General features: G+C 42.6%; 1 protein-coding gene across 1 annotated transcript in view; it reads right to left on the reverse strand.

Annotated features, from left to right (window-relative positions):
* Positions 1-10,918: 10,918 nt before the first annotated feature.
* The window catches only part of Lrig3 (leucine rich repeats and immunoglobulin like domains 3), a 49,832-nt gene continuing 33,299 nt past the window's right edge, over positions 10,919-27,451 (reverse strand). Inside the window, exons 10-19 of the mRNA XM_090327803.1 lie at positions 27,043-27,114; positions 25,625-25,696; positions 24,950-25,113; positions 20,920-21,240; positions 19,097-19,378; positions 18,030-18,482; positions 16,681-16,839; positions 13,927-14,070; positions 13,552-13,827; positions 10,919-11,483 (exon numbers count right to left, since the gene is read on the reverse strand). Coding sequence (XP_090183929.1) covers positions 11,239-11,483; positions 13,552-13,827; positions 13,927-14,070; positions 16,681-16,839; positions 18,030-18,482; positions 19,097-19,378; positions 20,920-21,240; positions 24,950-25,113; positions 25,625-25,696; positions 27,043-27,114 — 2,188 coding nt within the window. The 3' untranslated portion in view covers positions 10,919-11,238. The remainder of the gene's footprint in view (positions 11,484-13,551; positions 13,828-13,926; positions 14,071-16,680; positions 16,840-18,029; positions 18,483-19,096; positions 19,379-20,919; positions 21,241-24,949; positions 25,114-25,624; positions 25,697-27,042; positions 27,115-27,451) is intronic.

The following is a 27,451-nucleotide window of genomic DNA, read 5'->3' on the forward strand; positions in this document are numbered from 1 at the left end:
AAAAAACCCACACAAACTTTCCTATCCAGGACTACCATTTTCAGATGTCAGCCTCCTGAGTTGTTAGGATTTCTAGACATGAGCCTCTGATGCTCAGCTGTGAATGGGTCTCACAGCCAGACAAAGATCATGCAGGGACTGAATTAAGTCAAAAGCCAACTTCTTGATATACCTATTGACATGATTAAAATCTTAGGAAATCTCCCCAGTATACGTGCATATGAATGAGTATTGTAGGCAGATAAAAGAAAAAAAATATGGGGCTGGGAGTTTGGCCTAGTGGTAGAGTGCTTGCCTAGCATGCACAAAGACCTGGGATCGTTTCCTCCATATCACATACATAGAAAAAAGCCGGAAGTGGTGCTGAGGCTCAAGTGGTAGAGCTCTAGCCTTGAGAAAGTCCAAGGACGGTGCTCAGGCCCTGAGCTTAAGCGCAGGACTGGCAAAAGAAAAGAAAAGAAAATACAAAAGAAAAATTGCAGTCAGTCTTCTGTCAACTGTGTGTTGAGCATCCAATCCCTTGTCAGCACCATGTTATACCCCAGCCATAGGAGAGGAAGGAATAGAAGTGATGCTCCTGCCCTGACTAAGCAATCACTCAGGTGAGGAGAGTGGCATTATGCAGTATGGCCAGTGGCATAATGAGCCAAGTGCATGCTCGATATCACTAGATATTGGCTAAGTGCCTACTCTGTTCTGTGTACCCATACATGCTAGCAGTATTGTCATCATCCTTACCAGCCCAAACCCCTGCCCTACTGGAGTTTACACTGAGTGAGGAAAGAGGAAAAATGAATTAAAATAAAATGCAAGTTAAGTTAAATAGTGGTAAGTTCTAGGGGGTGGGGAAAGGAGATAAATACTTTCAGTTTAGAAAGTTAAAGGATGGGGAGGTAGAAAGTGGGTGAGGAAAGTGAAGCTGAGAGTGTTTGGTGAAAGACTGGAGGGAGAGAAGGGAGTGAACCATGAGAGTAAGTTGAATTGCAATGATAGGTAAAAAAAAAATACCCATAGTAAGCATGTTGAAGTAATCAAGGGACTGAGAAGGAATAGGTGGACAGAAAAGATGAGGTGAGAAATGTCTGGGATCTATATACACTTTGAGAGCAGAACCAACAGAATTTACTAATGAATTGAACATATGTATCACAGGAAGATAAAAAATGTAAAGGTGTCTAATAATTTTAAAATATGATTGAGGAAAATCTGAGTTTCCATTACATGAAATGAGGGAAAAGGGAGGGTCCGGAGTTAAATGCTTTATAAGTGAGATTCACAATTTCTGAAGGGTATGTAAACAGGGTATCTAGACAGAGGGAAGAAGGAATACAGATGAGAGATTAGATTGTGATGTAGCATTCAGCATTCAGATGCTGCTAAAAGTGATGGTACAAGACAATATTTTTAAAGAGTAGATATAGTTATATTGTATATACTTACAGAAAAAAGGTCCCAGAGAATGCTATGAGACTGGGAATTTGAGATTGACCCCTCTAAAGAAGAGAAAAAAGGAGTGCTTGAGGTAGGAATGAAACTAGGAAATTATCCTATTTGTAAGAAGTGAAATGGTTTCACAGAGGTAGGTGGATGACCCTCCAGTGCTGTAGGTAGGCTGGGAAGAGGTATGACTAAGCAACCAACTAGATGTAAACACACAGAAGGCATGGATGAGCACGCCAGAGGCAGTTTTATAGAAGAGATGGTACATATGCCTCGGGTAGGTTCATGAGCATCCTAGGGGGTGAATAACTCTTCCAAGAGTTTTGGCGTTTGTAAAATGCAGAAGAAAAAAAGGGGGGAGGAGAGAAACATGGAACAGATGGAGAAAGAAATGGTGTCCAGATGGCATTCACATTTTTATTTTTAATATGAGAAAAATAACAATTGGTTGTATCCTTATAAGGGAAAAACAGAATATAGAGAAAACATGGATGCAGGAGAGAGAGAGATGATTGCTGAATAGAGTGAGGACAATGTACACAGGCCAAAGATAGCTAGTGGGGGGAGGTCTCAGGAAAAACAAGGCCTTGTGTGCTTTGGAAGCAAGAATCCCAGGGAAGCAGCAAGAATGATAAAGGACATACTGCGCAAAGAAAGGGCAGCAGGGCTAGGAGTTTGGCCTAGTGGTAGAGTGCTTACCTAGCATGCCCAAAGACCTTGGTTTTATTCCTTGGTACTACATACATAGAAAAACCCAGAAGTGGTACTGTGACTCAAGTGGTAGAGATCTAGCCTTGAGAAAGCCCAAGGACAGTGCTCAGGCCCTGAGCTCAAGCCAGAAGAGGAAGAAGAAGAAGAAGAAGAAGAAGAAGAAGAAGAAGAAGAAGAAGAAGAAGAAGAAGAAGAAGAAGAAGAAGAAGAAGAAGAAGAAGGGAAGAAGAAGAAGGGGAAGGGGAAGGGGAAGGGGAAGGGGAAGGGGAGGGGAGGGGAAGGGGGGGGAAGAGGAAGAGGAGGAGGAAGAAAGAAGGAAAGAAAAAAGAAAGAAAGAAAGAAGGAAAAGAGAAAGAAAGAGAGGACAGCAGACACTAGAGAATGGTGCTGATCTAATTGTAGCTTTCTGACAAACTGCTCTATTGTGTGGGACATCTTCTGAGATATTATAGTAGAGAAATAGGATGTTCCCTAACAGTCTGCCTTGGGGCGGAGGAGAGAGAAAAAAAATGTCCAACCATTTGTACGTTCCAAGTGTCTCATCGATAAAAAGGTTCAGGTAAACAGGAGGTATTCACACATGTATGTACTGCAAACATATATTACCAAATAGATTATTGTTTTAAATTCTTGTTCATCCGGTACAAGTTTCAACTTGTCTTATAACATGGATCTTCTAAATATCTGATGAGCTAGGGTTATGGAAGTACAAAGAAAGAGGGGAAAATATATATTGATCGTACAAGGAGATTTCATTTAGACATGTTCATATGTGCATAAAAGATAGTCTCAATCAAACTCTTATAAATACTGTGAAACTCAGATACATGAGAAATTACTGATGTCCCTAATCAAAGTCACAGTTAAGAGGCAGTGTGGCTCAAATGGTAGAGTCCCAGCGTAAGCAAAGAAAAAAAATAAAAGCAAAAAGACAGTGCCCAGGCCCTTAGTTCAAGACCCAGTTACTGAAACCAACAAACCAACCAACCAACAAACAGAACCCCAAAACAAACAGAACAGAAAGTTACAAGTAGCTCAATGAACAGAGCAGAAAACATGCAATTCAAGTATGTGCACAAATAGGATGGGTATTTATAATTTAGTTGGTAATAGACTGCCTTGCCTTTAGCTTCTCTGCTATGGCTTTCGAGCTATCACATCAAAAGGGAATTTAATGGAACACACAGAATATTTAGTATCTTTAAAGAAGTATCCTAAGAGCACACTTAGAATTCTACAAACACAACCATGCACATGCATGGATACTCATAACTTTTTCATGGAGGCTATGTACAAGGCAAAATGCAAAAATCATAATAAAACCAATTACTATTTTGACAGCATAAGTTCTCTCAATCTATATAGGCATCTCTGAAAATTCAGACAGTAATGTTTTAATACTTATATCTGTAGGTGTTTAGCCTTCTCGTGCATAATGAACATACAGGTGGACATAATGTCATCTAAAACTATAGGGAATTACAAACAGATTTGATTGAGTTACGATATCTATTTTTTAAAATCCACATGGGAAATACTCCAATTGTAGGCATTCATCTAAACTTATTAATCCTGTTGTGTCTATCTTGAGTGTCTTAAATTGCATCTCAAGGACCCACCAATAATTTTGTTCATTCTTCAGTCTAAAATATCTGCATGACTGCTGCCCTCCTCATTCTGCTAAAAGCTATGGAGAACACACACAAAACATAGTATCTACTCTTGGGAGGGTCCCAGAGCAAACTTGTGAAAACTGTATTTCTCCCTCCATTCCCCATGCACAGAAGGTAATTGGCTGAGGTCCAGTAGACTTCTTAAATGGAAGAAGGGGTCTGGGAGAACAACCTGAATCATAAATGCTTCCATCATTAGCTATTAAAATATAGTGGAAAATTAAAGTCAGTGCCTGCCCGACAGGCTATGGTCCACTGAAGGGATGGGAAGCGGTATGCCTTTTTTAATTATTCCCATGGAACTGAGCACATGTCTAGCCATGGCCTTTTCTTTTACTATTTTCCAAATAATGAGGACTCTAATTGCTTCAGCTGGAGTAGCTCATACTCATTCAAACACTTGGCTGCCAGTATTCTTTCTTTTACTTCCTTTCCCTCATTCTCCCATTCGGTACACATACGCTCCCCAAACGCCCAGCCCCTTACCTCTTTGGGGGTTTAAATTTGATGAAGGTCTGGTTTTTCCACCCTTAGATTTTTTTAAGTGCTTGAATTAAATCATACTTTGCTTTGGTCAATCATCCAGGGAGCTCTTTAGGAATTGGTGAACCATTTTATTTACGACTCCAGCTTTCCACCTGCACTGACATGGTATGGAATTTACAGCTATACTGAAAGCGTTATAACCATCACCTCAGAAATTCCACATTTTCCTTAGCTGCATTATTATGGAGCATTTGTCAGGGCAGCCAATTGTTGTGCCAGCCTCTAATTGATTTATATTAGCATCTGTAGGTAGCAAGGTGGGGGTGAGGGCAGAGGTGAGCCTGGGCCTCCTTCTCACTATCCAATCGCAGAGCTTCTCAGAGACCAGGTAAGCCCAATGGGATTCGCAAACAGAATCATGGGAGGAAGTTTATGTTTTCCAAATCCATTTTGATTTGTTTTTATGCAATATTTTAAAATTACACATGTTAACAAAGCCAGTATACACTTCCATTATTTCTGAAAAGGATAAGGAGCTTATCTTTGCCTTCTTAGCTCTAATGAACCTGACTCCAAAAGGTAAGCTTTGTGCTGGATGTAGCTCAATGGCAAAGCACTTGCCTAGCAAGTATAACATCCTGGGTTCAATCCCCAATATCAAAAAAGAAAAAAAAGGTGAAGCAGCGATGGAGGTAATAAAACCAAGAATTTCCTTCAAAGTTTACCCTTCTGAAAGCCTACATTTACAAAACAGCAAAACTCCTGAGAGTTAGGTTGAATAGCTTGTAGTTATACTTAGACCCTCCTTCCCTTAGATTAGAAAACGCATTGATTACTTATTTAGCAATAAGTCTGAGGTTAGGTCCAAGTTGAGAGAACCTGAAGAAACTGATGAAAGAAGATCCTGGTAAAAATGTTCAGGATAGCCAGATGCTGGCACCTCATGACCGTAATCTTTCTTAGAAGACTGGGAGCTGAGGACCATGGTTCAAAGCCAACCCCAGAAAGAAAAGTCTGTCAGACTCTTATCTCCAACTGACCATCACCAAAAAACTGGAAGTGGTACTGTGGCTCAAAGTGGTCCAGCTCAAGCAAACACCCAGGACCAAAGGAGGGGGGGGGAAGAGCTCAAGACATTCCACTCTTACGCAAGCTAGTAGGGAGTTCCCAGTGTGCCCTCACCAGTGTGGTTATACTTAGGGGCATCCATGGTCCTTACTAATCCCGTCAATGTCATATCTGACCCTGTGAACACATTTAGATGATCAGCTGGGGGCCTCTCCAGCTATGTGGGTGCTCAAGGCGTTTCCCATTGCCACCCCGAAGCATTCCACAGGGGGTGGGCTCTGTGACACTGGAGATGGGGGTAGTCTGAGTTTGGAGACTATGGAGCTGTAAGAAGAAAGGAAGCACATGGCTGTAGCTGGCCCTCTGGTGGAAAGGCAACCTCCACCAGTGGCATTAACGCTGGCAAAATCGACCTGCCCAACAAAGAACTGTTCTGTCAGGCAGGCTGAGGCGCAATGCAATGTTCTGCATTGACCCCTGCGTCTGGCTCACAGTGCTGCTCTTGGTTCAGAGCATTCCTGTGTCCTTCCTGGGGAGATAGGTACTTTGGTCAAAACTTGCCTATTACAGCAGCTTGGTCTTGGCCTATCTTCGTCTGAGTGCACCTTGATCAAACCACAGTGGGCCGTGGTGCTCCTTGGTGCCTAGCTGCCCGAATCCTGGTTCTAGATTCCCACAGTTATACATGTATTGGTCATGGCACAAAGCCTTGCTCACTCAGTGTAAATGGCCATGGTGTGCCTTAGCTGCAAGTGTTCTGACTTTCTCACATCTGGTATTTTTGTGGGTGAAGAGTAGCAGGTTTGGGCTGTTGCAGCCCTCACGTGCCTTGTGGTTGGGTTACAGAGTAGCCAGGATGCTTTATTTGCATCATGCCTGATGGTCACCATGTCTCTGGCTACTATGTACTGACCCAGTACAGTTGGGGTCACTGTGTGCTCAGATCTTGGCTTATCTGGGTCTCAGGATGCCCTGGGCACAATGTGACTTGTGGTACAAAGTAATCAGAAAATATTGTAGTTATGCTGCTGTTGTGGGAGAGGGACGAGGGTATCACAGGCACTTGAAATGATTAGTATTCATACGTGATTGCTTAGATCTTACATGTCTCCTAACAGCTTTTGTGTTTAAGATTTCATCCCCTACATTGTGGCACTATTGGAAAATGGTGGAAAGTTTTAAGACCTGGGGCCTATGCCCAGTGCAGTCACTCAAGCCCGGAATCCTAGAAACTAGAGGTAGAGATCTAGCCTCTTGGCAGAGGCAGAAAGAGGTTTGTGTGAGGCCATCTCAGCCAATGACAGGAAATGGTGCTTCATGCCTGTCATCCCCAGAGACATGGGGAAGGCCCAGTTGGAGAATTCCATTCCAGGCCATCGTAGCAGGAAGTAAGAATCTACCTCAAAAATAACTATTGCCAAAACAGGGCAGAGGTGTGGCTCATGTGGTGTAACACCTGCTTAACAAGAACAAGGCCCTGAATTGAATCCCCAGCTGTGTTCCCCACCCCAGGCAAAGGAAGCAGTTAAGTCATGGAAGGGGTACTGGCACTTCCCCAATTTGCTTCTCAACCACAAGGAGGTGAGCAGCTCTGCTCCCCCATCCCCTCTACTCCCTGCCATTGAGGCACTGCCTGGCCACAGCCCCAGAAGCAATGGAGCTTTTGATTGTGAACGGAGATTGGTAACCATGAGCCAACAGAAACCTTTCCTCTTGATAAGTAAATTTTTTCTTCATGGCAAAAAAAGTCAGAGTTACTCAGCACAGTAAAGAAGAAATTGTGCCTCAGAATGTTGCAGTGGGCAATTTGGACACACACACACACACACACACACACTTAGATGATAGACAAATCCTCACAAACATCAAGAGATATGTGGAGTCTTTTATCACTGACATCTATTCTGATTCTGAGAATACTTCAGAGTCATTTTATGAGGAAGGCAACTCTATCATAATAGATAAATGGAGGGTCTAGTTTCACCCCTGGGATCTCATCAGCCTTCATGGGAGTCTGCACCTCACCATGTTTATATTATTTCCCCTTGGTCTCCTCAATATGCCTGGGATAAAAAGTGTATTTCATGGTTTAAGTCATTTCGTGTTTAAAAAAAAAACTATTATCCATGTTTGACAAGTGAGAAAACAAGAAATAATTTCCAGAGACATTCAGATTGTAGTTTTAAAGTTGGATGAGTTCCCAAATCTTTGTCTTCCAAAGCATGATCCTAAAGATGATCATAAATGTGACACCACAGAACGAGATAAGGACGTAAAGCAGTAGGTCTTATTGTTCCATAACAGATCATCTGACTTTTTTTTACTGGTGGATATAAAATCAGGTTATTTAATGATAGTAAGAGTGAATAAAATCATAGTGTTAATGGAAGGATGTCTTTAAAAAATAGCTCTAATATTGAAATAGAATAGGGAAGGGGGGAAAACAATATGAGGGGTGGGGTGGGGGAGGGAAATGGGGACCAAGACATGAGAAAGGGTATCAATGTTTGTGAAGTAATGCATCTTCTATCTGGTGAATATAACCCTTCTATTAATTACAATAAAAATATATGGAAAAATAGCTCTAAATTATCCTATTAGACAAGTTCAATCACTATAATTCCTGGGAATGGGAAATCCAGATAAAACATTTGACAATAATATTTGATTTTGTTCCCTTTGAAAATACTAGGCAGCACATTTATTATATTATTGGTTATAAATTTTGACCATGTTGTCAAAAGGATTAAAATCCTTCATTGTGTACAAACACACATCAGTGAATTATATACTTTAAAAGAGTGGATTTTATATCATGCAAATAATACCATCAAAAAATAAACTTTTGGGGCTGGGAGTTTGGCCTAGTAGTAGAGTGCTTGCCTAGCATGCACAAAGACCCGGGTTCGATTCCTCAGTACTATATACATAAAAAAAAGCTGGAAGTGGTGCTGAGGCTCAAGTGGTAGAGCTCTAGCCTTGAGAAAGTCCAAGGACAAGTGCTCAGGCCCTGAGTTCAAGCCCCAGGACTGGCAAAAAAAAAGTTATAAAAAGGGCCCAAGGCTTGACACAAGTAGTAGAGTGTCAGGATACAGGAAACCTTGAGTTCAAACACCAAAAATATGATCAAAACTATACATGATGTCATATATATATATGTATATATATGAACTATTTCCCATGTTTTGTGAAGATCAGTGATGGTATGAGGTCCATGGAGTGTGATCTAATAGAATGGCACATTTAGTTTCAAGCATTCTTCCTCATACATAAAACAAAAGGATTACAAGGCTTGAAGTGTATGTCAATGGTTAGAGCAATTACCTAGCATGTACAGGTCCTGAATTCAATTCCTAGAACCATTTAAAAAATAAGTAAATCAATGAAGAACTACACTTGGCTTTCCACTTCAGTTATTTTAGTGTTTCTTAATACCCACCTACTAGCTCACAGTTAAATAATCTGAAGTCTCAGGATGTGTTCTCTTCCTCTAAGCATCAAAGAGAAATCAGGTTCAATGCCAGTGATTCAGATGGCATCTAACCTTGAAGTTTCAACGCATACTTGGAGTAGACGGTTAGAATCAACCTGACAAGTCCTGTTCTCCCATTTCAGGCTGTGATTTAAAGTTTTGTGCTTCTGTCTGGAAACACGGAATCCTTTAAGAAAAGTTTATTGTTCAAAACACATCTGGCACACATGAACAATAAAATGTTGGAAATGTGACCATCTGATAAAGCAAAGCATAGGAAACTACTTTGTCCTCATCGCTGGAAGAGAATGGGTGGATCCATTTCTTGCCTTGGCCCATGGCATCTTAGTGAAAGGGGAAAAAGCTCACAGTAGGCTGGGTTCAGGCTTCTGACTTGCATACAGCACTGCCTGAACACACTAAGCAGGAAAGCTTTGCAGGGAGCCATTTTCAATTCAGTGCCAAGAACAATGGCATAAACCTGCACCTTCAACTCGTGAAGGCACAGATTATTCTCATTTCATTTTTAATTAATTTTTATTGAATTTATTTTCATTTTTATTTAATTCCTTTCAGGACAATTCATCTTAAGCAATAGGGGCTTTCTTCAAGCTACATGTATGCACAAGAAATTCCTGAGGGAAAAAGGCGAGTCTTATCGTGCATTACCAAGTTTAGTAAGCTTATGGCATTTATGAAAACTATGTCATCATTTTAAAAATAGGAGTAAGCCCATCTTCCTTGGTTGTGTATAAACACGTCTACCTAACCTTGTTTAAAAACAAATGTTTTCAGGGGAGCCATGGCTCATGCCTGTAATTCTAGCTCTGGAGGAAGCTGAGATCTGAGGATTTGCAATTTGAAGCCAGTTCAGGCAGAAGAGCCATGAAACTTTTATCTCTACTTAAGCAGCAAAAAAAAAGGAGTCAGAAGTAGAGTTACGGTTCAAGTGGAAAAGCACAAACCTTGAGCAGAAAAAGCAAAGGAACAGAGCCTCGTCCCCCAGCCACATACCAAAAAATAAAAATGTTTTGAGTGGTTTGAGTGGCCAAGTAACAGATTCAATTCTTAGTTACTATGGAAAATGATGAACAAATTAGGGAAATGTCTTGTTAATTGTTGAACAATGTTGTATAATGATGACTTAAAAGAGCCACTCATACACATTCATGCAACAGAAAAATCAGTAAAATCAGAAAAGAATTCTACCCACTGCAACCTGAGCAGTGGCTGGGTCAAAATTTACCCATTAGAGGTAGGTCAGCTGTAGGAACTCGAGCTAAGCCAACTTACTGCTTCAACACAGGAACCAGGAATGGAAACCAGGTAAGCAAGGGTGTCATTGTGACTAAGGAGCATGAGCTGAAACCACTTGTATTCTTTTGCCCCAAACAGGAAGAGCAAATCTTGTCTGTAGACCTAAAAATGAATGTATCTCATGTCTATAGTTTCTTATATAGAGTGCATTTATACATAACAACATGCTTGGAGAATGTGTACACTTGGATACATATGGTCACTTTTACTTGTTTTTGTGTTATGCACATGTGTGCACATGTATGTATATATGTTTATGTGCATATGTGCCAGTATTGGGGCTCGAACTCAGAGCCTCATGCATATCTGCAAATCTTGCTTAGCTTTTCCCCTCAAGGTTAGCATTCTACCACTTGAGACACACTTCCACTTCTAGCTTTTGTGTAGTTAATTGGGGATAATAGTCTTTCCACTTGGCTGCCGAGGCTGGCTTTGAGCCATGATCCTCAGATCTCGGCCTCCTGAGTAGCTAGGATTACAGGTGTGAGCCATTAGCTTGGCTTTTTTTTTGCTTGTATTTTAATGAACTAAATATATTTTGATCTCAAAATATATTTCAAAGACAGAATAATATGAATGAACTAATTCAGTCTAAAAATGTGCTGAAAATGATCAAAATTATTTTTGGATGAATTGGGCTTGGCACCAAAATGATATGTTTTATTAAATGTAATGTGCAAAAAAATTAAAATGAAGGGACATCTATTCAAAAAAATTACAAGGCAGTGAGTACTATTTCAAAGGCTTTAGTATTCATGTTTCAATAAAAAGAAATCTGGCATTATAAAAATACATAAAATAGTCATGGATTTATACCATTAATTTACATAAGATACTTTTTTTCTTGCATAAAAAAGTTATACAATACTTTTAAAGGTATTTCTTGTAGGAAAGTTACTCCCAGTATAAAATTTTTTTATAACTTTTTGTAATTTGGATTCATCTGTATAAATAAAGCAATTTATCCCTTTTAAAATTCATAACTCCATTTAAAAACATAAGATTCTGTCTCTTTTAAATAAAGGTCCGTGTGAGGTAGTATGTTGAAATTGTCCTTTCGTCCCATTCAGTCTATGTGTCCGAGTCATAAGACTGAAAATTTGGAGTCCTGTAGTTTTCTAGGCTCTGTTTATAGGTATGTGTGTGATTTTCTTCCTGAAAATCTGTATTTTCTTTCTCACTTCCCTCTGACCGTAAGTCCAAGTTGGGGGAGGAGGGAGTTTTCAAGGGCAGTGCTCTGGGCTGACAATCCAAGGGTTGAACAAAGCTGGAAGGGCTGTGGAGATATGGTCTCTGTAGAGGCTTCCCAAATGTACCTGGAAGAACAAGAGCTCATGAGCACCTGGGTCCTTTTACCAACATGGTAATACAACAAAACCCTGCAAAGGATGAAGCACCTTACCACACAGGTGTGCACAAGAGTTTCCTACAAGAGCCTAACACAGGGCCGGGAGTTTGGCCTAGTGGTAGAGTGCTTGCCTAGCATGCACGAATCGGTAACACATACATAGAAAAAAGCCGGAAGTGGTGCTGAGGCTCAAGTGGTAGAGCTCTAGCCTTGAGAAAGTCCAAGACCAGTGCTCAGGCCCTGAGCTCAAGCCCAGGACTGGCAAAAAAAAAAAAAAAAAAAAAAAAAAAAAAAAAAAGAGCCTAAGATGGACCTCCAGTGGAGGTGCATTTATGCTATTGGATACATCGATTATAGGATGTATTTTTTTTGTCTGCTGAATAAATACATCCCTTCTTTTTCATGTTCTGTGACCAACTGTAATATTAATCATGACACCATGCATTTTTGAAGTTGGCCAATTCCTTGCTTTAGGTTTGACAGCCTAAGGGTTAGATAATAACCTTATATGAGGGTTTAATTGAATAGAGGATATAACAAGTTTCAAGGGCTAGGAATGATGATACATGTCTATAAAAGAATCCCAGCTACTTAGGAGGCAGAGATCATAAGGATTATGATTCAAGGCCAGCCCTGGGCAAAACCCACAAAACTCTATGTGAAAACATAAAGCGGTAAAGGAATGAAGAGCTAGTTGGCTGAAGAGCAGGCATGAGGAACTGCCTAAGAACTTCAGTACCACCCAAAAGCAAAAGCAAACATTCTTTATTTCAAAATAATCCTCCTCCTTCTCCTTTGCTTCTCTATCTTTTTCTTTTAGTCTTTTATTTATCTGTTTGTCTGTTTGGTAGTCCTGGAACCAACCATCAACCACTGGAGATTTCATTTTACATACTTCCACTTTTGAGGCAGGGTCTTCCCTGCTTCTGCCCTAGGCTGGCTTTGAACTTGCAGTTTTCCTGCTTTTGCCTCCTGAGTAAAACAAGGATCACAGGCATGAGCTTACCACCATAGCCTTGTAATATACATTCAAGTTGTTTCAAGAAGAAATATAACTAATCACACGATAAGACATGAAAAGTTCTTAAAAAGCTAGACAAAATGATTTAAAATTCTATGGAAAAGGAAAAAAAAAAGAAATTTCAAAAGGGAAAGAAAACACCATGGCAAGCTGTGGCTCTTTTTTCTCGTGTGGCTCCATTCATTCTCATTGTTCCCATGGAAAGACCAAGGAAAAAACAAAAAACAAAAAAAACAGGATGGAATCTGGGTGCTGTGAGCCAGCGTCTCTCACCAGCACTGGGCTGGAAGCCTCTGGAGGCCTCCCTGCCCCTGGCTGCAGGTTGCCCAGCCTGTCTGCCTGAGCAGCTGTTGCTAGGTAAGATGCTCTTTTCTACCCTCCCACCACGGGTTCAGTTAGAAGCCACCAGACACACCAAACCACAGTCATGCAACACACGCAACTCCACCCCAAAGGCCGCTGGGGCCTCAAACCACTTTTTCCACATGGCTGACAAGCTCTGCTCCGAAGTCATTCCCCAAACTCCTGCTTCCCAAATGCCACCCACTGTGTTACCCAGAAAGTGCCCAAGGCTTGGCTACAGATTAAATCCATCATCAAGTAAAAATCCCCCGTCTTGGCATTTATTTAGAAACAGCCATACGAAGAGGTTATTATGAAGATGCTGTTAAGGGAAAATTCACTTTCACAGGTTTGGTATTCCAATGTTCAGAGTTGGGAGATGGGGCCAGAATAAGAAATGTAATCATTTGTTGGGTGGCAGTGACTAGCGCTCATAACCCTAGTATACTCTGGAGGCTGAGATCTGAGGACTGTAGTTCAGAGCCAGACAATCTGCAAGACCAGCAAAATGCTGGAAGTGGAGCTGTGGCTCAAGTGACAGAGCAGCAACCTTGAGTAAAACAAAACAAAACAAAACAAAAAAAAGCAGCGAAGGAACAGTACCCAAGCCCTAATTACTGGCAAGCCCCAGAACTGACACAGAACACAAACCTAATTGATTTCACAGACTTACCCATGAAAGAATTACTGGAAGCAACAGATGCTGGTTCTAGACTCGTACTGAAATCTAGAGAGGACTTGTTAAGAGGCAGACTTCTCAGTGCAGGACCTTCGTTTTGGGCGTAAGTGGGGTTCATCAGCTTCTTCCCGTGGGAAGGCCAGGCTCCATTACTATAGCTCCGTTCGCAGGACTCTTCCACAGGAGGTGGACATGGACAGCAGTCCTTCCTCTTCTGGAGACCAGGCTCACAGTGCTCCATCAAAGCAGTCCTTGCATCAGGACTGCAACCTTTGCAAGTTAGGATCCACATGAGAAGGAGACACAGTTAGTACTTGCAATAGTCTCCCTGGGACTCAGATGAGTTCCTGGCAAGAAAAACCACCTTACCTGGATGATAGGCTTCGAAGAGATCAGGGCCATACACATTCGCCTTCAAATACACAGGGCTGGAGGAGCTCAGAAAAGGGCACAGGAATGAGTCCGTGGTGGCTTCCACATCAGCCTCACTGCTGGTATCCATGTGGCAGGTCCCTTTAAAACACACGTTGGAGTCACACATTTTCTGTCTTGGAAAGTGGTTTGGGGTAGAACCTGATATCAAAATTGTTTACAGGGATGGATTTCTTTCCAGCGTATGGAAGCCTTTGACTTCCTAAGTGGGTGAATGTGGGAGCTGATGAGCTGCTGGGCGAGGTGGCCACCTTCCTGCTGGCTCCTTCCTGTCTCTAAGGGAAACTGGCTCTGTGTGTGGTCCCCAACAGCCAAAGCAGCCACTGTCTGAATTCCATCTGTCAGCTCTGGCTCCTCCCTACAAGATGTCACAGGTGACCACAACCAGGAACTGCCATGTGACCAATGAGCCGTCAGCTCATTCAAAGACAGGCGTAGTCAACAACAACTATCTCTAAGTGATGGTGGTTCAAGCTCCTAGTCCTAGCTACTTAGGAAGCTGAGGTTTGAGGAACATGGTTCAAAGCCAGCCTGGGCAGGAAAGTCTGTGAGTCTTATATCCTGATTAACCACCAAAACCCCACAAATGAAGCTTTGGCTCAAGTGGTAGAGCACTATCCTTGAGAGAAAAAGCTAAGGAATTGATAGTGTCCAGGCTTTGAGTCTACACACATACACACACACACACACACACACACACACACACACACACACACATAAAAAATAAACAAAAATACCCAAATCCTTCCCCTCACAACATCCCATGAATGGTTCAATTAAATGTGAAAGGTGTTATGCTTATTAGACTTGGATGCTGCCATCCACGGACTGGAAACATTGTCACTCAGAAGCAAGACCCACCCCTGAATGGGGAAAAGTCTCTGCTGTCTGCCACCACTTTTGTTGAAGCAGACGTGCACCTTTATGTTTAGTTCTCATCTATCTCGGCATAGCCCCTTTCCCTGTTTTGCTGAAGAAGGGGTTGTTTATTTCATTGCTGACTACACTGTGAAGCTGAAGACAAGTACACCTGCCCCACCCCCAACCAGGAAGCCTGGCACACAGCTAATACTCAATAAATACTTGAGGTAAAAGATGATTAACTGTGTGAGAAAATTAACACCAATAATTTCCACTTGTGGATCACTCAATGGGTGCCACACACTGTGTACTTTTCAATTTTCCATTCTTTTTTTTTTCTTTCTGTGCTGGTACTGGGGGTTTGAATTCAGGACCTCAGGTTTTCACTCCAGCTCCCTTGCTAATAAAAAGCCAATACTCTATATCACTTGAGTCACACCACTAATTCTGGTTTGGGTTTGCTTACCTAAATTGACTCTGAACCACGAGCCTGGGACCTCAGCTTCCAGAGTAGCTAGGATTATAGGTGTGATGCCTGGCTTCCATTTATTTTTTATAAATATTTAGCCAGGAAAGACTGCCACTGTCCAATGTCTATAGGGCTAGGACCCAGCCATTCAGGCAGCCTTCCTTACTACCCTCAAATCTACACACCATCTAAAGCAGGGGTGGCAATCTTTGCATCCTTACTCCAGTCTGGTTGTATAAGGCCTTTACCATTTAAGGCCTACATCATTTGATTTGTAACAAGTCAGAGATATTTATTTTTCCTATGCTCCACGTTGGTTGCCTAAGACCATCTGCCTATATTGAGCATTTTGTATGGCCCTTTAGATGATGTTAAAAGATTCAAAATGGCCCTTGACAGAAAAAAAAAGAAAAAAGAAAAAAAAGTCTCACCCTTGTAGGCTCAGAATTAAGAGTTCTCTAATGGGGTGATTTCAAACCATTTCCCTTTGGTGAATGAATATTCACCAAAGAAACATTCACTGAAGACATATAAAGGAAGTGGCCCAGAGGGATTCAACTCCACTTGACCTATTAGTTTTCTTTTATTGCCAGAAATGAAGACTTCTTGATTTTTTACCCTAGTATTTGAGAAAAAGACCTGAAAATTATAGAATTTCAACTTTACTAGTGATCTTGTGTCAGCTCTTGCTAGTGCATCAATATCTTGTAATAGTATTACATCTATTTCCCTGTATCATTTCAGAACAATTACCAGCCTTAGTCATGTCATTTCATGTCCTATTTATGGACAGTACTGGGGTTCTTAACTCAGATACTCACATGTGCTAGGCAGGTGCTTTAGTACTTAAGCCAGGCTCCTAGGGCCCCTCCCCAAATACACACACTTGAACTCTGGGCCTGGGCACTGTCCCTGAACTCTTCAGCTCAAGGCTAGCATTCTACCACTTGAGCCACAGTGCCACTTCCATTTTTTCTGGTGGTTAAGTGGAGATAAGAGTCTCATGGACTTTAGTGCCTAGGCTGGTTTTGAACTGTGATCCCCAGATCTCAGCCTCTTGACGAGCTAGGAGTACAGGTGTGAGGCGCCAGCACCCAGCCTCCCTTTCTTTAGTTATTTTTCAAGTGGGATTTTACTTTCTGCCTGTAGCTAACCTTAGATTACAATACTCTGATCTTTATCCTCCCAGATGGCTGGGATGGCAGGCCGGAGCCACCATAGCCCAGCTATTGGTTGAAATCAGGTCTTCTACCATCTTTGGCCTGGGCTGGCCTTGCAAGTTTCCTAATTACCTTCTAAACAGGTAGGACAAGAGCAGTTAGCCACTTAGCTTGGCATGCATGTCCATAGTAAACACTTACCGGGATTGTCGTGTTGTGGCAGGAAAAATCCACCTCCTGAAGAGGTAAGGAACTGGTGGTGGCTCCCACTTTCGGAGGACATGTACCCATCCTGTCGGTCGGCTAAGGTTCCCTGGGAAGAGAGGTAACTCGGGATATCTGCAGGCAGGTTCGTCTCATCTGTAAGCAAGTAATAGCAAAGAAAAGTCACCATGGATCAACAGGAAACGTTCATGATAGATAAGTAAAATAAGTAAAGAACCACTCTGACAAGACCGTCTTGAGTGCAGTATTCCAGAGAGGTAAGGGAAGCCTTTGAACCCTGAGAAGTACGAGCTGAGTTTCTGATTTATCACTCCCTACTAAAAAAAAAAATGTAATAACAAATGTTTAAAAAAATGTAATAAGAACTCTATCCAGGCACCAGAGGCTGACACCTTGTCACCCCAGCTACTCAAGAGGCTGACATTTGAGAATTTTGGGTTTAAAACCAGTGCAAGAAGGAAAGCCTATGTGACTCTTATCTCCAAAGCAAGCAACAAAAAGCCAAAAGTGCAGCTGTGGCTCAAGTAGCAGAATGCCAGCCTTGAGTGAATAAATCTATGTGGGAGCACAAGGCCCTGAGTTTAAGCCCAAGTACTGGCACAAAAAACAAATGCAACACTCAAGAATTTTCATTAGATAGTAGCTTAGCCCTAGAATCAAACTTGGGTTCACTGGTATCAAGAGCATGCACATTCTAGTTAACTAAACTAGGAAAATGTACATACCAAGGCACACAATTAGGCAGCAGGCAGACCTCCGAACTCAGGGGCTGCTCCCTGTTTTCCTCCATCTTGTGAAGGAGTTACGATTTTTTCACTAATTCAGAAGTTTATCTCGAAGCCAATCAGATAATCTGATGAGGTCTGAACATGAAGGATCAATCTTTCCAATTAACCTTCTTTTCACCGTGAGCCAAATGAGTCAACCTTTAGGAGATGGGCTTACACCTCTGCAGATCTACATTCTAGAAAAAGTGACAGCAGGCTGGGAGTTTGGCTTAGAGGTAGAGTGCTTGCCTAGCATGCAGGAAGACCTAGGTTTGATTCCTCGGTACCATATATGTAGAAAAAGCTGGAAGTGTTGCTGAGGCTCAAGTGGTAGAGCTATAGCCTTGAAAAGGCACCAAGACAGTGCTCAGGCCTTGAGTTCAAGCCCTGGGACGGGCAAAAAAAAAAAAGAAAGAAAATAAAGAAAAAGTGACAGCATCACCCACAAATCCACATGAGATGAGGTGAGGTGAGGTGGGGTGGGTGAGGTGAGGTGAAGGAGGTGAGGTGGGACGGGGCGGAGCCAGGCGGGGGAGGGCCAGGCTGCCCGGCGCACACCTGTGTTGGTGATGCTGCAGTCCTCGCTCCTCCGCCGGGTATGGTAAATGATGACCACCCACACGAGCGACGTGCCCACCACGCAGCACACCACCGCGATGATCACCACGCCCACGGTGGCCCAGCCGTCGTCGTCTAAGGACGGGGCGGCCAGCTGCGGGGAGTCGCAGGTGGGGCTGGGGATCACGCTGAGGCGCACGTTGCCCCTCTCCGTGCCCAGGGTGTTGGACATGGCACACGTGTATTTCCCGGCGTCGCTGACATCCGAGTCCACGATGATCAGCAGCTGATTGCCCGCCGCGAAGAAATGCCTTTCGGTCACCACCAAGGGGCTGTCGTCTTTGGTCCAGTTGAGCCTCGGGGGAGGGCTGCCCCCGGCGATGCACTGCAGGACGGCCGTCTCCCCCTTCGTCACGGTCCGGTCCAGCAGAGGCCGCAAAAATGAGGGCGTCTCTGTAACGACAAGGGGCCTTTTTACTGCCCTGAGGGAGATCTGCTTTCCACACCCAGCCCGTGAACTCATTCCGGGTGAGGCCTACAATGTCAGGCTCTCTCAACTCACTGGGCATGCCTCAGGATCGTTTTCTGCACTCATGGACTCCTTAGCAGGGCTTTTCTCAAGGCTAGAGCTCTACCACTTGAGCCACAGCACCACTTTGCTATGTCTGTGGTACCGAGGAATCGAACCCGGGTTTTAGTGCAGGCTAGGCGAGCACTCTACCACCAGGCCAGACTCCTGGCCCAGCATCCAGTTTTAATAGGCATTTGTTTAGGTCAAAAGGAGCGGCTGAGAAAATACAGACGCTACCGTTTCCCCGCGCGCTGGGGTTCGCGGCCCTCGGGTATGTATCGTCTTCCAGGTGCTCGATGGAAGAGCATGCGAGCACGGAGGAGCAGGGAAAGTGCCCGAAGCTTTTGCTTTTCAAACCCCGTCCCTGCAGCAGATTCACCTTTCAGAGCCCTCCCCCGCCCCCCCGCTGGCACCAGGGGTCGAGGGGTGTGCCAGGCTGCTGGGGCCCGGCGCGCATGGGCGCGCATGCTGCCTTCCCTGGGTGCAGCGCCCTTACCCAGCACAGTCAAGGTGGCGTTGGCGGAGATGCTGCCCGCGCTGTTCTGCGCCGTGCAGCTGTACACGCCGATGTCCTCCGCCTTCACGTCCACGATGAAGAACACGTCGTCCTCGGGCATCACATGCATGCGCCGCTCCCGGGCCGCGGGGAAGTCCGTGCCGCCATCCTTCTGCCAGGCAATCTGCGGGCCCGGGTGGCCCAGCGCCGCGCACTCCAGGCGCGCCATGGCGCCCGCGCGGACGGTCAGGTCCATGGGGGTCTTGGTGAAGAATGGCAGCACTGCAATTCAGAAGGTGGGTGGGCGGGGGCGTCAGGGGGGGAGGGTTCGCTCGGATCCTCCCCACGCCTGTGACACACATGTGCACACACGCACACGCTACACACACCTCACCTACACACACATACCCCAAAACAACACACACCCTACAATACACCCCTAACACACCCACGCACCAACAAATGCACATACCCCTTCATATATATAGACATACTTACAACACCTATCCACACACACACACACTTCAAGGAAAGATTTATAAGTTTTGTGACAAAGGGTTATTTCGATTACAGCGACAGGCCACAGAAGGCCAGATAAGTAGGAAGTAAGTTAAGTAAGCAATAAGCAATGAGTCAGGTTCACCCTGCACAAAGGAAGGGCTCAGGATAAAGTACAAACCTCCCATCCTCCCGCCAGCCATGTTTTTAGTTTCCTCCATAATTAACTGTGAGATCCTGGGCAGCTCAATCCATCCCTTTGTACTCTGCCCGTTCACTTCATCTTTTTCTTTTCAGTTCCCCTCTGAAGGAGGACCTACCAGTTTTCTACCTTTACACAGGTATTCTGGCTTCAACTGTAAGCTCAAAATGGTCATGAGCCACCTCAGCCATCACAGCTGTCAGTTCTCAAATCCACCCCACGCAATGATACACATGATTAGAAGGGACAAAGTGGAGAGAGAATGTGTGTCTCATAAAGCAGATGATGATAGCTGCTGGTGCTGCTTATTAACCATGGCTAAGATTGACTGTGTCTTCTAAGCACTACCTAAATGCCAAGGCATTCTGCGAGACTCTTCATGCACAGAATTTTACCTCCTGACTAGAATACCTCCATGAGGATAGGGACTATTATTTCTATTTGGATGGTGTAGAAACTGAGGCCAGAGAGGTGAATGCACCGGCCTTGAGCAACACCACTTTAAGCAGGAGTGGTGGTATTTACATCCAGGTCTCTGACTTAAAAGGCAGAGTGCTGCTTTAGCAATGTACTTTGTGGCCTCCTACAGCAACACGGTGGATTGTGAACTCCCACAAAACAAAAGATGTCCCCTTCACCCCAACACATTGACTGCAGTGAGCTCAACGCAAAAATCGCTGGATGTGATCTAAATAAAACATCCTGAGGTTTGTAGAGTAAGGGGCGGTAAAAGGAAGAGCTAAATGAAAAGCATGAGAAGAAAGGAATCAGGGTTAGAAACGGGAGCGAGATGGAGAGTGATAGATACAGAGAGACAGAGAAAGGAGAGGTGGAGAAGAAGACAGAGACAAAAGCGAAGTGGAGTTGAAGGAGAGAGACCAAAAGACAAAGAGGGAGAGAAAGGAAGAAAAGAAAGAGAGAAATAAAAAGGAAAAGAGAGAGGAATAGAAAGAGAGAAAAGGAAAGAAGCAGAGATAAGAGAAAGGAAAGAGAAAGAGAGGAAGAAGGATAGAGACAGACAGGAAGACAGCAAGAGAGAGGGAGAGAGCACAAGAATATCAGAACCAGTGTTTTCTGCAACTAAAAGCCGTCCTTAAGTGCAAAAAGCAAATTGATCACGTACTGTTTACTGTAAGCTTGGCTTTGACAGAGTAGGATGAGCCAAAGTGATTGGAGATGACACACTGATATTTGCCTTCGCTGGCAAATTCCACATTGCGTAGCCGCAGAATGGTGGTATATTCCATCAACTCTCCACCTTGGGCCCGGAGGTGTGCATAATTCTCCATTTCAGCATCATGTAATAACTCATTGTCTTTTTTCCAAGCAAAAGTCATTGGGGAATCACTGCTGCTGGCAGCCGAGCAGACAAAACTCAAATTGGAACCTTTGATTGCCGACTGTGTTTCTGGCTGAACTGTAATCTGGGGTTTGGGAAAATCATCTGTTCAAAATGGAGAGGAGGAAAGCAAACAATGTGAAGGCTCGAGAGTCCAAGAGCTGTGCAAATCTGAACACCAACAAATGCAAAATGAACAGTAGCTGAGGTCTGACCCTCTCTGTCTTACAGACAGACACACTAGCAGTCTCAAATGCTGAAGTGGTACCCAGAGAATTCTGAACATCACACATCGACAACAGGCCCATCTATCCATCATTATTACTGAGAGAAGGTTGTTACCTTGAATCTATCAGAAAGCATATTATTTATACCGAAGGCCTTATGCTTCACATAAATGGAAGAGAGCAGATAAGTCACAAGGGAAATCAGACAATATTTACAAAGCGGGAATGCCCAGTTATCCAACTATGTTTGACAGCAATTAAGTGATTATTTCGCAAGTGCCAAGACAGGACTTTCAACATTCATAGAACAGGAACTGGTGTATGTTTGAGGTGAAGAATAGGCTAGTTACTTTGATATCATTGCACACATTTATATGCTGAAATGTCACACTGTACCAACACATATATACAATTATTTGATGAGAATATTAGTCAGAATTTGGTGGCTCCTGCTTGTAATCCTAACCACTCAGTAGGCTCAGATTTGGAGAACAATGGTTTGAAGTCACCCTAGGTAGAAAAGTCTTGGAGACTCTTCTGTCCTAAATAATCAGCAGCCAGGCTGGAGGCATGGATCAAATGGCAGAGCGCTAGCCAAACAAGTGAGCTGAGCAAGCACAAGGCTCCAAGTTCAAACTCTGGTACTGACAAAGAAAAACTAAGGAAGGAAAAAACAGGGGTGGAGGTGTAGCTCAAGAGTAGAGAGCCACCCTTGAGCATTTAAATAAGCTAAGCAAGAGCATGAGGCCCTGAGTTCAAGCCCCCAGTACCTGCACAAGAAGGAATCAGAGAGTTAAGAAGCTTCAAAGGCTCATGCACTCTCTTCGAATTCTATTCTGGAACTGCAATTTTGTCCATTAAGAAAGCAAATAAAGAAATAAGCAATCATTAATAGCACTAACGATAACAAGTATTCCATTGACCTCAAACAGAAGCAATATTTTTAAAAGCAGTATTTTGGGTAGGGCCAGAAGAAAAAAAGAAAAAACTGTCACTTAAATGAAAAAGCATCTGGAGCCTGCGTGTGTGGTGCTGGCCCTGGGCTGCAGTGAGGCAGCCAGGCAATCACACTGTGTGCCTCTCTGTCCGAGCTACATTATAATTAGAGTTGAGCAACTCTTTCATTCTAAACACTTATTTTTAGTTCTCTCATACTTTTTGGAAAAGTTACCTTTTTTGAACTTCAGCTTTCTCCAAAAGAAGCATCTCAGGTTATGTTATTTGGGTAGTTTAAAAAGATGACCTTTTGCCAGGTGCCAGTGGTTTATGCCTGTAATCCTAGCTACTCAGGAGGTTGAGATGTGAGGATCAGAGTTTGAAGCTCGCCCCGGGCTGAAAAGTCTATGGGATTTTTTCTTTTTTTGAAATCTCTAATTAGCCAGTAGAAAGTGGAATTGTGGCTCAAGTGGTAAAATGCCTGTCTTGAGCAAAAGGGGTAAGGGACAGGCTCTAGTTCACTCAGGCACGCGCATACACACACACACACACACACACACACACACACACACACACACACACACTGACCTTTTGTTATGAGTGTGAATAAGGTTGGGGGATGCTTACATTCCAGGATAGGCCTGCCCGTGTGTGGTAAATATGACAGCTTCTCCTGGAAGATCTTTAGAACTGTTTCTCTGCATCCAGATTCACCATGGAAGCATAAGCACATATACAATTGTCTTAGGCTACTAAGGAGTTTCTATCTTGGGATTTGGGAGCTGAGAAACAAGGATCATGGGAAAGCAAAAGCTCACTCTGGCCCTTGTTGATGAATGCCAAAAGCTTATCTGGATCCAAGAGCTACACTGGAGGTTTTATTTCCAGAAACTGCTGGCATTCTTTAGAAACTGCAACCTTTAAAAAAATATGTTGTAGGCAAGGCAATGTTCAGTAAATTCTTAAATGCCAGTGTAAAAAATGACTGCCCTCTCTTCGCTCAGTGCTTACATTTATGTAAATTTTGATTTCAGAAGTCACATGCATATTTACTTTTATTTTCTCTGGTTGGGGCTGGGAGTTTGGTCTAGTGGTAGAGTGCTTGCCTAGCATGCACGAGGACGCAGGTTCGATTCCCCACATATATATAGAAAGCTGGAGGTGGTGCTGTGGCTCAAGTGGAAGAGTGCTAGCCTTGAGAAAGCCCAAGGACAGTAGTGCACAGGCCCTGAGTTCAAGCCCCAGGACTGGCAAAAAAATTTTTTTCTCTGATAGCTAATGACGAGCAGCAATGTGGCAGCAGACAGCTACATCAGAAATGACAACATTATTGTTATTATTAAAATCAAGATAAGATATTAAATAGTATGAATTCTAGGTAAGCTGTTGCTACTACTAAGTTTCTTAGGTGCTACATCAATGGATCTTAAAACTATTTGTAATAAGCCAAGCTCTGAGGTCTCATGCCTGTAATCCTAGACACTCTGGAGGCTGAGATCTGAGGTTCAAAGTCAACCCAGGCAAAAAAAAGTCCATGGGACTCTAATTTATAATCAATCACAAAAAAAAATCACAAGTGAAGGTATGGTTAAAGTGGTAGAACACCAGCTTTGAGTAGAATAGCTAAGCAAGAGCATGACACTTGAGTTCAAGCCCCAGTACTGGCATACACATGAACAAACACACACACACACACACACACAAAAATTATTCGCCATAAATTCAAACGTTCTATAATCTGTCATGCTTTACCCGCCTGCCAATAGTTAATTTCTCAGCTGCCAATAGTTAATTTCTCAGCAGCCCATAAATCCTTAACTTTTTCATTTCCTTCACTACAAGCCTCTCAACAAGACCCAGAAAAAGAACAGAACTGCTAAGAAAACTTCATGTACTGCATCTTTGGATGTCACTATTAGGAACTGCAATTTTCTCCATGTTCTCCGAAAATAAGCAGCAGTAAGATTAAGAAAACAAACATTAATCACAATAATCAGCAGCACCAAAGACAGCTATTAATACTCCAAACTAACATACAACCAGAACCAACATTCAAAAGCAGCCACAGAGAAAGAGGATGAAAATGGTTGAAAATGTGCACCTATGAAAACTGAAGAAGAAACCTGTTGAAATTTTTTTTGGAAAGGGCAAGAAAGAGTGGCAGGAGAGTGACAGAGGGGAAAGACTGATTGCCATACAGTATAAACAAGTGTGGCTATATAACAATGGAATCCTCCTTTGTATAACTAATGTGAGCTAATAAAAACAAATATAACAGCAAACACACAGAATAAAACAAAAAGCAGCACTGGGGGAGGAACCTCCACATCCTGGATAAAGAGACTAAGATCTGGGGAATTTAATAAAGTGAAACAGAGCCTGAGACTCTCCTCCAGTTCTTTCTAGATCCAATTTCATTCTCTTTCCACCATGAGGCTAAAACAAAGATGACTTTTTATTTTTATTTTTTTTAGAAAACCCTCTGCTCTGATTTGTAAAAATTAGAATGATCAGCACACTATAGATCCAATTCCATCTACCTCAGCAGAAATAAAGACTTTATTAAGGGAATGGAAATCTGGTCAAAACCATTATTTAGGGCAAATGAGAGGAATAAATAAAAACCAGGGGTGGGTGATACTTATACTTACCACACACAAAGCCATCTGGGCTGACAGTGAAAATACTCCTTCCTTTTAGCAGTTGAGGATGGGCACAAATGGCATTGACAAAGCTCTGAAAGTTATTCTCTGCCACCCACTGTGGCAGCCATTTCAGCTGGCAATCACACAAAAGGCTTGATGTATTTAAATGCCTGAGGAGAGTAATTACATTCAATTTGTTTTGTATGAAATGCAGATTTCTACAAGTAAACTAAACTTAAGTAAATATTAACCAAGCAAATGAATATGGAAGCCAAACACACACATCCTAAGCTATATCCCCTACTCCATCTTAAAATGCAAAGAGACATTCCTTCCTGGCTTTGATTTCTGTTGTCTTTTCTCTTATTGTCCTTCTACAAGAAGGCCAAAATTAGGCATCAAAATTCCTTATAACTAAAGTATCATTACTATATTTAGGCACCAGACTGTATTTGGTCCCAGACAAGTGAAGTGGCAAAATTCAAAACAGAAAGATAAAGAAAGCTCCTCTTGGGTAACAAAAGGAACAAATAACCAATTCCTTGGGTTTTTCTAGTAGAAAAATTATTGTGAAGAATATACCAGATACTTTTTATAGACGCACAGTTTAGGATGATACCCTATGACAGTTTTCTCTTGCGTGCTTTATCTGAAAGTCAAGCAACAAAAAGGAAAGCTTACAGTTGTTGAAGTTTCTTCATTTGGGAAAATGCATTGCCTTGTAAAGACATGATGGCATTGTCGCTCAAGTCTCTGAAAAACAGTCAATCACACATAGACAGGTAAACTACAGTCACTTTGGGTCTTGGGACTAAGTTTGGACCTACCTACTAGCTAGCCCACCTGCACACTAAGCAAACAGTCGGTGTGTTCACATGCAGGAGTGTAGGCTTTCCTGCAGAATCTATTAGGCATCTTGAGTAGAAGAAGGTGGATTCTTGTTATCAAAAACATATTCTGTTAGAGACACTTTGTCATTTCCTGTCACCACATTATTTCATCCCCAAGAGTCCCAGTCGCTCTATTCTATTGCTTTATTGTCTTTCTTATTCAAATTAGTTAATTATTCATTAACTTTTAAATATACAAAGACAATTCATCACAACTACACATTTGAAACACATTATTAAAAAAACTTATTAGCATATAGTGGTTGCATGTAGTGATATTTCCATATATTGTCAAACTTGCTCCCTTCCTCCCCCCTCTCTTCACCATCTTTTATTTATTTCTTTTTCTTGTGTACTCTGGCCTGAACTCTTCAGCTCCAGGCTCCACCCTATCCCTTGAGCCACAGCACCACTTCTGGTTTTCTGGTGATTAATTGGAGATTAGAGTCTCACAGACTTTTTAGTGCCCAGGCTGGCTTTGAACCTCGATCCTCAGATCTCAGCCTCCTGAGTATCTAGGATTATAGGTGTGAGCCAGCATGCCTGACCCCTCCCTCTCCATCTTAACACAATTTCAAAGCTGGTGCTGGTGCTAATTCTTGTAATTATAGCTAGTCAGGCAGCTGTGATCTGTAGGATCAAAGTCCAAGACTTTGCTTGAGCAGCAAAGTCAGCATGATTCTTCCTCCAAAATAGCCTCAAAAGGCCAAGTTAGAGGCATGCTCAGGTGATACAGTGCCAGCAGAGCAAGCAAACTGAGTGCGAGGCCCTGAGTTCAAGTCTCAGACTCACTAAATTTCAACAGATTTCACTGTTCTATTTTCTTATGTGTATATAAAGTACTTCTACCAGTTCATCCTGGCTTTACCTTATTTTCAGACTAATTTCTCTTTCTCTCTCTCTCTCTCTCTCTCTCTCTCTCTCTCTCTCTCTCTCTCTCTCTCTCTCTCACTCACACACACACACACACTCCCTTAAGTGACTGATGGAATTTATTGTTCACTGTATTTATTCCTGGAATGACTCAAAAGAAGATGGTACGACCAAGTTGCTCGGCATGACAGGGGAAAGCAAGAATCCACCCAATTATTTTTTAATCCAGAAATCTGTTTTCAGAAAGTACAGCAATATTATATTCTCATTTGTCTTCTTTCATGATGAACAAATACTCTAACTGAACTTTAGGGTAACTAAATTTCTGATACTCACAGATGTTCTAATGCATCCAGACCAGTGAAGGCTTTTTTAGTAATAGATCGAATCCGGTTTCCCTGGAGTATTCTGGGGAGAAAAGGAATAAGAAAGGCAGAAACATTACATTGAAACATAAATTCTGAAAAGTTATTTTAGAGGGAGAGCTCTCAGAACTGCGTTTCAAATCATTTGTGAACAACTCTATTTCCTTCAATTAACAATGTATCTTATAAAAGTGTCCCTGCTATCTGTATTTAGAAAACCCAGCATATTAAGTATTTAATAACTTTATTCTCCTTACAACTTTTTCTAAGAATAGGAAGAAATTTTATTTCAAGGAAATGATTACAGATAAAGCAAAGAATGCTGAAATATTTCTCTTCTCTTTGGGTATCTTCATTGTCAGCTTGAAATATAATCTTGT

Source organism: Megascapheus bottae, chromosome 2 (genome assembly GCF_031878675.1).
Source record: "Megascapheus bottae isolate mThoBot1 chromosome 2, mThoBot2.hap1, whole genome shotgun sequence".
In the NCBI taxonomy this organism is placed as follows: Eukaryota; Metazoa; Chordata; class Mammalia; order Rodentia; family Geomyidae; genus Megascapheus; species Megascapheus bottae.